This window comes from Bidens hawaiensis, unplaced genomic scaffold (assembly GCF_021521415.1).
Source record: "Bidens hawaiensis isolate Kalapana, Puna unplaced genomic scaffold, B.hawaiensis_p1.1 tig00050519_1, whole genome shotgun sequence".
Classification (NCBI taxonomy): Eukaryota; Viridiplantae; Streptophyta; class Magnoliopsida; order Asterales; family Asteraceae; genus Bidens; species Bidens hawaiensis.
In genome coordinates, this window is record NW_027499039.1 from 13,225 (window position 1) to 27,650 (window position 14,426).

General features: G+C 33.5%; 1 protein-coding gene across 1 annotated transcript; it reads right to left on the bottom strand.

Annotated features, from left to right (window-relative positions):
- Window positions 1–1,492: 1,492 nt before the first annotated feature.
- LOC143598567 (alpha-crystallin domain-containing protein 22.3-like) lies at window positions 1,493–6,685 on the bottom strand. Its single transcript, XM_077076757.1, has 3 exons — window positions 6,681–6,685; window positions 4,371–4,597; window positions 1,493–1,740 (listed from the first exon to the last, which is right to left on the bottom strand). The coding sequence occupies exons 2-3, from the start codon at window positions 4,588–4,590 to the stop codon at window positions 1,568–1,570; spliced, it is 393 nt and encodes a 130-aa protein (XP_076932872.1). The 5' UTR covers window positions 4,591–4,597; window positions 6,681–6,685; the 3' UTR covers window positions 1,493–1,567.
- Between the last annotated feature and the right edge of the window lie 7,741 nt (window positions 6,686–14,426).

Below are 14,426 nucleotides of genomic sequence, written 5' to 3' on the forward strand. Positions count from 1 at the left end.
TATATATAAACGTTCTTAGTTACATGAGAAAACTGAAATCGCTACAAACTTTACATTCCCGGGTGAGATTCTATGAGTTTAGTCCTGGGACCTTCAATCTGGATGATAGGGATCATATGTTGGCTCTCCGGTTAATTTAGAATGATGGAATCGCCTATCTTCAGCTCTGGAAATCGCCTCCTTCCCAGTATGATCAGCTCAGGTCGAGTATGATGAAAATAACATAAAAACCCTAGCTTCCCGTCTGCACCTCCCATCGCGATACAGGATGGGGTCTTCACTGGTCCATCGCGTATCGCGATGGAGCATAAGTCAACATTTCATTTAAGTCCCTTCGCGATACGTGATGGGTCTTCTAGCATGCACATCGCGTATCGCGATGGGTCTTGTCACCAGCATAATTCTTTTATCTTTTCTCGTTTTGCGTGTTGGACGTCCCGGGTCTTCATCACGTGCATCAGCAGGTCCAAATTAAGTACCTTAATGTCAATGACCTGAAATACAATACACATGTATGAAGTATCGAAGTTCCTACAATAAACGGTTAAAACTAAGAAAATAAACGAACTAAAACGAATACAAATTAACCAATCATCACCATGAACTGGTTGCAATACAAAGACTAGCTAGAAAATGAAGTTCCAAGCGTACAAGATCGTCTTTTTCGAATTAGGGTTCAAATCATTCAAGCACATACCTGATAGAAAGCCTAGAGATCGTCTTTCTTCGAATTAGTGTATTAGGAAATATGAAGGGGTTATGGACTTATATTAGTTAAGTACTGAGTTAATAAAATCAGAGATAGAATTACAAAAAAAAATAAAAAAAATAAAAGCCAAGTCACAACCACGTGGGTTTTTTAATTGCTAACAAAGCACGCCACCTCAACAAAAATCTAACCCCATTAACTAATTTTAATGGGTGATCATAAAACAAAAACATAGAAAAGGTTCTACTAGTGAAAATAACATAAGTGAGATTAATATCGGCCAATTAAAAAAGGTTGGATTATTTAAATTCAATTTGCCTCTTTTTTATTCTACTCGTGGAGTAACAAAAGGTGGTACACAATAGTTGCATACCGAATGTCAAATGTCTTTTAAAGATGTTCAATAAGATGGCTGAAACAAAACTAAACTTCAATGCAAAGCGTTCAAAAACCACAAAATCATAATGCTTTCTCCTGATAGTCTAGCAGTTTCATAAATCATGGTTTCATAGTAGATAAACTAACTATGTTATTAAACCAAAAAATCTAAATTCATTATTTTTTAAGGCAACTATTTTAGCCCAAAATTTTCAATCCTAGATAATAAACTTACACCTAAACAAACCTATTGAGAAGAAAGAAAAAATCCAGAAACACCAAAAGCGATCGGTTTTCAAAAATCTAAGCACAAAATCGCAAATGTTCCAATCCTAAAACTCTTTTCTTCTGCCAACAAAAATTCTCAAATACAGCTAGCTAGTTCAAAATTCAAATCCAAGCAAAACCTGCCTATGGTCTTTAACAACAATATACTTCAACATCTAACACAACAAACATCTGCTAAACCTATAACCATCATCAAGCCTGTTTCTTCTTAACAACCCCTTCAAGAACCCCGTCGTTCAACACGTGTTTCAAGGTTGACGAGTTCACGTGCGCAGGCAGCTTGAACGAAACCGACGAGTTCCCAACACTGCCCGTTGCTCCACTGATTGTGACTGCTCCGTCATCTTGAACCACACACTTGACGTCTGCAAATTAAATAATGTAGATACAAACGAATCATTCACGGGTGTTCATAATACATTAAAGCAGACCAAACCGTCCAAACTAGAGGTGGCAAATGGGTTGGGTCGGGTCGAACGAGTCATGGGTTGAAATGAGTCATGGGCCAAAACGAGTTTGGGTCAGAATGAGTTTTGGTCAGAACCGGTCAATTAAAAAAAGGGTTGTTTTGGTTTGGGTTGGAATAGGTTAGGGTCGAACCGGGTTTCGAGTTTTTTTTTTTTAATGAACGGGAATAATGGCGGAAACATTTTAGTTTTTTTTAAACTTTTGTTTTTTATTTATATATTAAGTTATGATTTTTTTTATTATTTTTGTTGAATTTTTTTTGAGGGGTTTTCTATAAAGATCAAAAACCCTCAATAATAATAAAAAAATTATAACTCAAAATATAAAGCATAAACAAAAAAAGTAAAAACACTAAAATGTTTCCTACATTGACCTCGTTCCATAAAAAAAAACCCGGGAATCGAACCGAAACCGAAAAAACGGACAAAAATGAGTCACGAATCGACCAAAAAGAAACCAAAACTCAACTCGTAATGGGTGAAAACTCGTGTTGGCTTGAAACATGAACCGAACACGTTCCAATTTGAAACCCGTTTCGTGTCGAAACCTGTCTTGTATGAAAACCCGTTCTGATCTGAGACCTGTCACATTTCCTTAGGACGCTAACCCACATCGACCCAATTCTTTGAACTTGTAAACCCATTTTGACCCAAAAATAAAATGATGGAATTTAAAATGACTTATATTGACTCATTTAGTTAAAACCTTTTACCCAAATCAACTCATTTAATTTTTAAAACAACTCAAATTGACCTATTTGAAAGGGTTTGGGTCAAGATTGCCACCCCTAGTCCAAACAATATAAAGTCAGCCGGTTTGAAACTTGAAACGGGTCGTCTGAGTCAACTAGATATTTATATAATGCTTTTTTATCTAAGGAATGTGACTGCTCATGAACTATCTGTACTATTTTAAAAAGTATTATACATATTTAAAACTTTTCAAGAAACAACTTGATTTAAACTGACCAAATCTAGGGGTGGTAATTTTCGTCACAAACTGAAACTGACACGAAAATAAGGGGTTGCGTATACCTACCTTGCTTAAAAAGGGGTTGTGTTCGGGTTGATTGACCTGTTTAATTAGAAAGGTAGTTTTCAGGTTGACTTGTTTAACCCGCTTAGTTAAACAGATTGACCCACTAACCCATTTAACACATTTTTTACAACCCACCAACCTGATTAAAATGCTTAGAATTTGATTATTATCCATCAACCCGTTTGACATGTTTAGATAAATGGTTAAATGGGTTGTGTTCTGGCTGTTACCTATTCAGTTAAAATGGCCATGTGTTGACATGCTTAATCCGTTTAGTTAAACAAATTGACCTACTAATCCGTTTATGAACCATCTAACCTGTTTTTACAACTGAACCCACCCCGATAAACTTCTTTTGACAAATTTGGATAAATGAGCTATCTTGTTCGGGTTGACCTGCTTAACCTGTTTAGTTATAAAGGTCGACCCCAAACCTAATTTTTATAACCAACCAAAACCCAATAAACATTTTTACAAGTTGATAATTACTCACCAAGCCTTTGACACGCTTAAATAAATGGATTAAACGGGTTGTCTTCGAGTTGACTTGTTTAACCCATTTACTTAAACATGTCAATTCCTGACACGACCCGAAACCCAACACGAACCTGACACGAAAAAATATAGACTTTGGGTCGGCTGACACGACCCGTTTTGTTAAACAGGTCAACCCAAACCCAACACATTTAAAGAACAGGTCAACCCGAACCCGGCCCGTTAAAAAATGGGTTGACCTGGTAACCCGTTTAACAATTTTAGAGAAGTAAATATTTTGATTTTAGAGATAAGTTTTAAATTTTAAAGTTAAATACTTAGTTTTTTAATTTTTCATATATCAATAACTTTTAAAAGTAAAACTAATTTCTTTTTACACTACTTTTATCTTCATTTTTACTTCCAACATTTTAATTTTATTAGTTCTAACTGTTTGTTTACTAGTTATTTCATTCGTTTGTTCTTATCTTGAGGTAAATATGTGAACTGAAGTTTGTTAATTGAGAACGAGAGAGAAATACACAAAAACAATTATTAGATTTATCACAAATTATTAACAAGTTTTATATGATAAGAGTAATATATTGTTTAAATTATTACTAAGTCAATAGATATTACTCATATTCGTATATAAACGTAAAATGGGTTGACCCGAAACACAACCCGAACACGACACGAATTTAAATGGGTCAACACGACACGACACGAATTAAAATATGGGTTGGGTTAGGGTTGAAGAATCTCAACACGCTAACCCGCCAACCCGAAACCCATCAACCCGACACGATTGACACCCCACCCGTTTTATACAGACCACCGACCCGACTAACACGTTTACAACTTTCTAATACCCGCCAACCCGTTTGACACATTTAAAAAACAGGTCAACCAATTCATGTTCAGGTTACACATTTTACCTGTGCGTGGGTTAGGGTTGATGTTTTTCACACTAATAAAAATGCAGGCATTGTTCTAGTAAAGGGAAGGTACTTACTCTCATTCTTCTCAACATACAGCAGAGCCACACGAAACACGAACCCGTCATCTTTATCAGAAACATCGAATGACCCAATAAGTGGCTTAATTCGGTCACTAGCAGCGCTGCCCGAGACTGCTATTCCTTTTTTAGCAATGAACATTATGTTGTTCAGTTCTTCCATGGTAAGTGATTCAGGCAGAAGAACCACTTTTGGAACTTGACCCGCAATATCCATCTTAGATCTGAAATTCAAAACCCGTTCACTTATTTTGTTACAAATTTGGATTATACAAATCTCATCACACACACACACACACACACACACACACATACATACATACATAGAAAGAACAATGAAAAATATAAGATTATCGCCTTTCAGCTTAAATGAAATGAGATATAGTGAATCTACCAAGTCTTAATAACGACAGGCAAATAATATGCGAGCGGGATGTATAGAACTTACAAAACAAAAACAAAATTATGTTAAAAATTTAGATATTAAATTCACAACCTGTTCACTTAATTTGTTAAAATTTAGACAAAAAAATCCAATCACACGCACATAAATGCATACATACATAAAGACGAAGATCATAAAACAAGATACCATATAAAGTAAGCATAAAGCGTACAAAGAGAATGATAAACATCAATCTTTTGAGTTAAATGATTACGAGATATTTTGAGCTAAATGATTACGAGATATCAAGAGGAAAATCCACCAAGTCTCGATGAAGATATTAAAAAAACTGTGTGAACGGGAGGTCTTCATATAGAATTTACAAAACGAAATAAAAAAAAACAAAAAAAAGAAAACAAACATTTCATTACTTTATAAGAAAATTTCTTTAATATTTTTTCGTTCGTTAAAAAAAGAATGTTTCAACCAGAATTCGGTATGACATGAAAGAGCAAGAAAATTATGTCAACTACATGATTTGATATAGCATACAAGCAAGTAACTTACAACTAAACTACAATGAGAGAAAAGAAAACAATTAACTTCAAAATATAAGTGCATGTGTAGGTATGAATCGTCGGCACATAAACAAATTAAGAAAACCTCATTATTACAATTCAAAATCAAAATGAAAATAAAAATAAGAAACACCTCTTAACACTGCTTAGAATTCTAACTATTTCAACCAAACTAAATATCACCACACCAAAAGAGATTAAGCTTTAAAATGAGATTAAAAAAATAATAATAAAATAATAAAATAAAAAAAAAGAGGAAGATTGGACCACGTTCTCGATGAGATCGTGTAACCTTTTTTCTTGTCTGATCTCAATGGTATCAATCAGGGTTGTCAATTTATGACACGGGCCTGCTAACACGACATGTGTTTTAACAGGTTTGGGTTTGAGCTTAACGAGTTTCGTGTCTTAAACAAGTCGACCTATTTAAGACACGTTTAAATTTGTGTCCTAACAGGTAAAGACCTGTTAACCTATTAGTAACCTATGTAGATTTATATTTTAAAAATATAAATATATATACACTCCTAAAGACTTAAACCTAAAGTCATACTTACAAAAGACATTTCACTAATGCCCGTCTGAACCTGATATTATATTTTTTTTTATGTATGTTATGATTTGCTTATATGGTTTTTTTGTTTCAAGTATGCTATGTATTCGTCCTCTTTTATTCTAGCATGTTGGTTTTTTGTTTCAAGTATGTTATGGATTGTCTACTAATTAAGACTTTTATCCTCGTTCTGAAAATTTTGGTTTCGTTATACATGTATTATTCATTGTCTATTTAAGCATGTCTGTTAACAGGTCTTAACAGGCTAACCTGTTACTAAACAGGTTTGTGTTCGTGTTTGGAAAAAATAACACGATTAGTTATCGTGTCGTGATAGTGTTTTGCACAACAGGTCATCGTGTGTCTAACATGTTATGACAGCCTAGTATCAATGGACTCTACAACCTTTGAAAATTCAAATGTTTTTAATGAAACTAGTATACTCCAATTCGTTTTCCATTTAAAAAAGTTGGAACGAATGGGTTCACAAATATAATATCTGAATACCCATTATAAAAAATGAAAACCCATTAAGGAAATCGTTTATTGTTGCTCAAATCAAATGATTTGCAAGAGTACATTGAGGATAATCAAAATAAACAAATTAGAAGAAAATTTAGACATCAACTTAGGGTTCAATCTGCAAATGTAGATACGCAAAACAAAACCAACAAAGATCAACAATCAATCGATTCTACACCAAATTAGAAATTAGGGTTTTGTAGCAAATCCCATGAAAAACACAAAATTGATATAAAGAATGAATCTTGAAGATGGGTTTAAGAGCATACGTGTTTTGAGCAGCCATTGGAAATGAAGCAGCTGTGAGGTTAATTGCTTTATGAGTTTGTGTGTTAGCGTTACAACTTTATATAGGGTTTATGAAATCAAAAATAATTAATGCTAACATATTTTGTTTGATAATTAATTATATCTTCCAACCAAACTCAAATGGTCTTTTATAACATTTCTTTTAATAAATTAAAAATTAATTATATCAAATATTTAATATAAATCCTACAAAATAGAGATATGTTCAAAATTAGCATCCGACCTTTTAAAAAATATCTATAATATATATAAACGAAGACATAAAAATCATACGTGTCGCGATGTGGTCGCTTCCCCTTTTTTTGGAGTCACCAGATTTACTTGATTTTTAAATGGAGGCTTCTCATGCATTTGACCCGAATTAATGGGTATGGGTCTTACCAAACCCTGATATTCCTTAAACGGGTTATAACATCTCATTAAATTAAAAATTATTCTCACCAAATTATTTATGTAAAAATCCTATAAAATAGGATATAATAAAAAATAATATCTTATTTATTTTAAAAAAGATATATATATATATATATATATTATTTAAATTAAAAAACCAATTTCATAGTAAAAAAAATAAACGGGTCTTGGGTCTCATCAAAACCATATAGCCTTTAAACCGGGTTATAACATCTCAGTTATTTGTGAAACAATTTATCATCAAACCATAAGTATATTATTAACTTTCATACAATAAAAAAATATAAATTAAAAAAATAAATAAATATTAAAACAAACAAATATAAAACACCCCCCGTAATACGGGGGACAAAAACTTGTTATTTATAATTAAAAAACCATTTTATAGTTAAAATAAACAGGTCATGTGTCTTACCAAACTCAAATAGTCTTTACCTAGACTATAATATCTCATTTATTTATGAAAAGTATATTGGGTGTTTATTAACCCTAAATATTATCTTTTAATCACTATCGGTCCCAACACTCGTCCGAAGGCACAACAGTGGAGTGAGATAAACTCGTTCAGCTCAAGTATCCAACTATCGAACGCCACCTACTCGCCTAGTCTTCGATCATCACTAGGTGCTGTCAAAACTAAATGATGTAGGCAAGAATAGAAAATAAGTCACATGAAACACAAAATATCTTTCTTATCACTCCACCACCAGCGCATTGACTATATTGTGGGGTTTTTATTTTGATAATTTAATTGATGTTTTTTTCTTTTGAAAATTTTGTATAAAACATCATATTTATTTAGTAAAAAACTATATCATGTGACTGATCAATCAAGTGAACGTCAAGAGGTTAATATTATTTCTCTGGGTCGAAACTTTTTGTTTTTAAAAGGTGAATCTATCAAATTGGATCAATCGTTGACTAGTAATTCTAGTGTGGGCAGATTTGATCAGGGAGATGTAGAAATAATTTTATATTAAAATATGTTGGTGCCTTTATTTTCTTTAAGTTTTTAAGAACAGGTTTAATTTTTGATAACTTATACCATTTCTAGGGTTATTATTTTACCTATTTTAGATATATAATGTGCCATTGTTTTTTCATGAGTATTCATTACACGTATGTGTTTTCGCGCGTGCACGATTTGTCTCAATTTGGTAGATTGATAAATCTAGCCTCGAATTTCATACGATTTTCAATTGTGTGATGCGTGTGCGCTTATGTGTGTGTGTGTTTGTGTGGATGTTTATGTTTACGTGTGTTTGGATATGCGTGTGTAATGTGTGATTTAGGCTTGATTTGTGAGTATGTGATTTGGTTTTAATATGTGACTGAATCTAGGGTTCCATACGGTTTTCTGTGGTTAATTCTACGTGTTAAAGAACATGTGTGTTTATGGATGTATGTGTTTATATGTGTTTAGAAATTTAGACATGAGTGTCTTTGTCTGTGTGCACACTTGATTTGTTTGAGCGATATAGCTTTGATTTGTGAGTGCACCATTTGATTTTAATGTGCTCGAATCTAGGTTCATACAGTTTTAACGGTTGCGTGCATATTTTAGAGAACATGCATGTTTGTGCATGTTTATGCTTGTTTGTTTACTATTTAAAAATGGGTGTGCATGTGTGCACATTTGATTTGGTTGCAATACCCATGTTTTCTTAAACCAAATTTGAAGGACGTTCAGCTGAAAACGAATCAATTACCGAAAATTTAAAATATCTTCGACTCAAAATAGTGGGAGTTTAAAACTATCCACAATATTCTTGGCTAACATGTCAACATTGTCAAGTTTCTAAACAAAAAACGCAATGAGTAATTGTGGGTTACATTAATAATACAAAAGACATGAAATAAGTGTGCCCAAAGAAAAATACACAACATATTTAGGCACTTGACACACTAACTTATGAATCCTAAAAATATGTTAGAAAACATGAAGAGAATTGTGTAACAATAACTAAAAGAAAGATACAAAACATATTTAGGCACTTGTCACACTAACTTATGAATCTTTCTAACATGTTTGAAAACATGAAAAGGATTGTGTAACAATAATTAATGAAAATCTACATAATCCATAGCAATCACAATGAAAATATAAATAAAAACTTCATTTGAAAACATTATAATTTCAATTATAAAACGTTCTGGTTGTGGTGCACGCATATAATGTATATACGTGTGGGCAAAATTGAAATTGCACTAATTTTGACGTAATTTTACTAATTTCGTGAAAATAACGTTAAAAGTGGCGGAAGGTTAATCAGAAATCATGTAGCGGCTTTGATGGTCGAAAGACAAAGGTACATGCACCAATCAGCCAGTGTCCAAATGGTTGTGTGTTATGTGCCAAATGTCCAGGGCTTGATACAAACTACTATCGAGCCAGGGATCTCATCGGAGGCAACCTCTCTATTCCTACGGAGATAGAGGTAAGACTGTTTACATCTTATCCTTCTCAGACACTACCATATCTTTTCTATTGGTGGGATTTGCTGATTACAATGATGATGATGATGATTTCAATCGTAAAGTGTTTTTTTAAACTGGAAAATATACAATGATTTTAAACATCAAACCTCGTAGGTGATTTATTGTGCATTGCATAGCTACTTAAACTCTAAGTCTATGTATAGTGGTTGAGCTACAAAATGGGGCGATTTTTGTCATGTGACGTCCAGTCATTAAATGAGAGATTTTTGTTTTTAGGGTGTAGTGGTGTTGTAACCCATTATTTATGCATACACACATATAGAGATTAGCATTTTTTCCCAAATACCTATACTCGTACTCGTACGCGTACCTATACCCGTACCGATTTAGCATATTCGATACGGGTATTGATACTCATTTTTGTTGAATTCTGGTACACGTACAATCGGGTACGGTACGTGTACATTTGGTATTTTGTACCTATTTGGAATATATAAAGGTTTAATTGCGTTATTCACATTTAATAAATAAAACTAATTCTCCAATCATATTATTATTGAAAAAGTATCAAACGTTTATTCAAAATTAAATAATATAACATCTAAGACTCGAACCAACAAACAAATCACTTAAAGTCGACGACTGAATTAGGGTTATTCAATACTATCTTATCGTTAAATCGACAGCCAATTCGGTACATGTACTAATTTGGTACCCGTCACGTACTGGTGCCAGTTTCAAGATCGTCGAAGATTTGGAAACAAAAAAGCAAAGAGGTACAAAAACGGGTATGGTACCGAAATACCCGTACCATACCGAAAAATTTGGTACGAGTATTGGTACGTGTTTTTATTGATTTTTGGTACAAGTACAATCGGGCATGTGTAATAATGTGCATTGCAGATATGCAATAGTGTTGTATTGCATAGAATACAACTATTGCACATATTTGATACACACCATTGTATATATGCAACACAAGACTAATACACACATCGAATACACATTAGTACGTATGTGCAGTACAACATTAATGCACACGTGCACTACATCGACTTTCAATTTATTTTATATTTTTTTGCATATAATACAACAATACTACACATATACAATACACAAATATTAAATATATGCAATTAAACACTATCGAACATAAAAGTACATAGTAATACAACATTATCACACACTAATACGTATGTGCATTACCAACGTCTCTTTTTATTTATTTTTATTTATTTTATTTTTTATTTTTTTCTAGTGAAGAGTAACAAAATTTAAGAATAATGGAAAAAACGGAAATTTGAAAATATTGTTTTATTTTTAATTAAAAATAATTGTTTAGAATTTTGAAGTTAGGAGTTTTCTCTTGATCATTTCCTTATATATATATGTGTGTGTGTGTTTGTGTGTGTATGCATATATGTATAACGGGCTACAATACATACATACACACACACACATATATATATATATACTAGTGGAGAGCCCGCACGTTGCGACGGGTGTCCCTAACTGATGTCATTGGTCATCGAGCTACAAACATATATTTGTAGATATTCCATTATAAGAAAAGCACATAGTGTATAATTTTATGATATAAAAAATGCGGTGTAGTATGCTGTCATGTGCTATATTTAAAATTACAAAGGACCACTCTTAATATTATTTTTACATAGTAAAATATGGTACAACTTTTGGTTACAAAGCTACTGACACAAACATTAGATTCATGCTTACTCTCACAAAGAATATACTTACTCTCACAAAGAGAGTATTTGCTCATCAATCAACATCTGATTGCGGCTACAGGCAGCACCACCTCCTTGGATCATCACTGTAACCCTGCTAATGCACTTAGTTCTGAACCATCTTAACCACTCTACCGTTGCTGCAGTACGTGTTAAAATGGTTAGCAACAGTAACGGATCAGTTGACCCTCTCATCAGTATCAACTGCAGTCACTGTTTTCTTAGTTATGCGTCTTCATTTGTAGCTCTATGTTGGATGCCAATACGAGCCTTGCATCTGCGCCTACGGCCCACACAGTATCCTGGGTGTTCAAGAACGAAAAAGTCCATACCGTAGATACCAGTTGACGGGTTGTACCTGTAATCACCAAAAGTATTACAATTTTTGAAGTAGAGAAAAATTCACCCAATAGTATCAAACTTTCATTATGTGTTCCAATTTTTTGAAATTTTGTACTGCTACCAGGTTTCCACATTCGACTTTGACATTTACATTTTTTTAATTTAAAATGCTAATGTGAATTATTTATCTGACATAGATATGTAAGATAAGATTGTGAACCATGTTGGGTTGGGTAAAATTGAAGTTGTGATATAATTATTCGAGCTGGTTGAACAAAAACAGATTGTACAAGTTAGTGGGTCATCTGTTTACCTAAACATGTTGAATAGGTCAACCTGAATGACCCAATTTTTTAAAACGGGTTCTACCCAAACACATGTATCGTTATTCGTGTCAAAAACATCAACTTTAAATTACGCACTCTTAAACATTTTGTAACCCGAACACAACCCGTTCAAGTCATTTATCTAAACATGCCAAACAGTTTGGTGGTAATAAATAATAATCACGTTGTGAAAACATTCTAATGGGGTTGGTGGGTTCAAAAAGGGGTTATACAAGTTAGCCTGAACACGGCCTGTATTTTAAACGAGTTAATAAATGCACCCGAAAACCAGTATATCTTCTTATTGTGTTCGGGTTGTGTTGTTTGGGGAGGTGCCACCCCTGATAAACATTAAAATTAAGACATGACATGTCAATATATTTTTATTAAACTAAAAATTTTTGTGAATATTTGAATCAATGTGAATAAGAAGTGCCAAGAATCTTCAGTTGAAAGAAATGGGGGCATACTTGATACCTAAATCGCTATGTTCCTAAATATCTCTGATGCACGGAAACGGCGCCAACCCGCCGTACCCCGTCCCGGAAACTCGCCGGGGAAGGAAACGCCTACGGGGACGGCCTGAAACGTTTCTTGACCGTTTCCTTAAAGTTGGGGACGGTCGTTGACCGTTTCGAAAAGTCAAGCGGTGTTTCGATACGTTTCCAGATCTTTAGGGACGATTTTTAAACGTTTCTGCAACTTAAAGGGTCCAACAGTCGAAGAAAACTCGCCGGAGAGAATAAACATACACTAATAGACGTACTGGAGAAACATAAATCAGGGGTGAATGCATTGGCTTTAACCACGGATGGGTCGGTTTTGTATTCGGGTGCTTGCGATCGGTCGATACTCGTGTGGGAGAAAGGAGACGGCGGTGATAGTGGCGGTGATGGACGGCATATGGTGGTGGCCGGAGCTCTAAGAGGGCATAGTAAGGGGATTTTGAGTATTGTGGTGGTGAGTGGGTCAACGGATAAAACATTTAGGGTTTGGAGGGGTATAAGTGGAATGAGATATAGTCGTGTGTGTATTTTGGAAGGGCATAATGGTCCAATTAAGTGTTTGGCTGCTGCTGTGGACACTCGTGGTTCAGATGAGTCTGGTGGTACCTTATCTTGTTTATAGTGGGAGTTTTGATTTTTATGTAAAGGTTTGGAAAATATGGGTACCCTTTCTTTGATTTTTGTAATTGTAAATTTTGATGAATCAGTGTAATTATGTAAGTATTATGTTGTGTAATACTAGATGAATTTTGAAAAACTTATGATTTATTATCATTAAAAGATGTATGAATTTTGAAATTTACATCAACGTCTAAATATATTTGGGCTTTGTGGTACATTATCTATAATATATATTTATTTTTTATAAGTATTTATTGTCGTACCCATGCCGTACCCGTTTCTTAAATTTTTTAAGTTTTGCCGTTTCCCGTTTCCCGTACCCGTGCCCGCTTCCCGTTCCCGTACCTGTTCCCGTGCAACATAGCTGAATACCCAATTCAAAGCAACCCGTATCACTAAAGTTTTGCCTCTGCCACTTGTATTGTTTGACTTTCAACCCGCTCTTCAAAAGTTGATTGTTGTGTCTCGTTTCACAATTATATAGCTTGCAACCTTTTCATTGCACATGATTCCAAATGGCCTCACAGCGTGCGCTGCTGTAAGAAAAAAACGACTTTTCAATCATTCTATAGAGTAAAAGAAAATAAATATGCAGAAAAAACAATCCAAAATTAAAAATTAAAGACATAGTAACAACGTCGAAAGAAGTATGAAAGTTTACTTGGTATAGTTTTTTGAAGAGTAAACAAACAAAGAGATCATTGCTCTAGCTGGTCCAAAAGAAAAGTTTTAGGAGTCAGCTAATTTTCAAGCTTCAAAACAAAACAAGTTTTCAAGCACACAAAAAAAATAACAATAGCAATGTCATTACACTATTTATAAAGAGAAATAGTAAAACATCTTTTAATTGAGAACATTTTTACCTTCTTAATTCCTATCAAAATCTTAGATTTTGAAGCTTTCCATTACTAACCCAATAAAAAATTAACTATCGAAAAACCATGCAGCCTAGAGCTCATTTATCGTAATTTAAGACCAGAAGTTACTAAGATTATAAAAAAAGTTTACTTGGTATAGTTTTTTGATTTCTTGACTTTTATTGAAGAACAATTTGTCATTTGTTCTTCATCTGAAAGGTGAGCCACTGACTTAAAGCTTGATTATGAACTAATGTAGGAAGGGGAGTTACCTGAAACATAATTTAATTCGACCTTAATGTAACAAAATATTTAAAAAACTATGAAAATGAATAATTTGATGTTAATGTTCATGTGTACCTGAAGAAGTTGATTATACACATAATCATGGCAAACAAATGTCTGTACTTGGGAACAAATGCCCTCATATTCAATTTCATGAAGGTCGTTTTC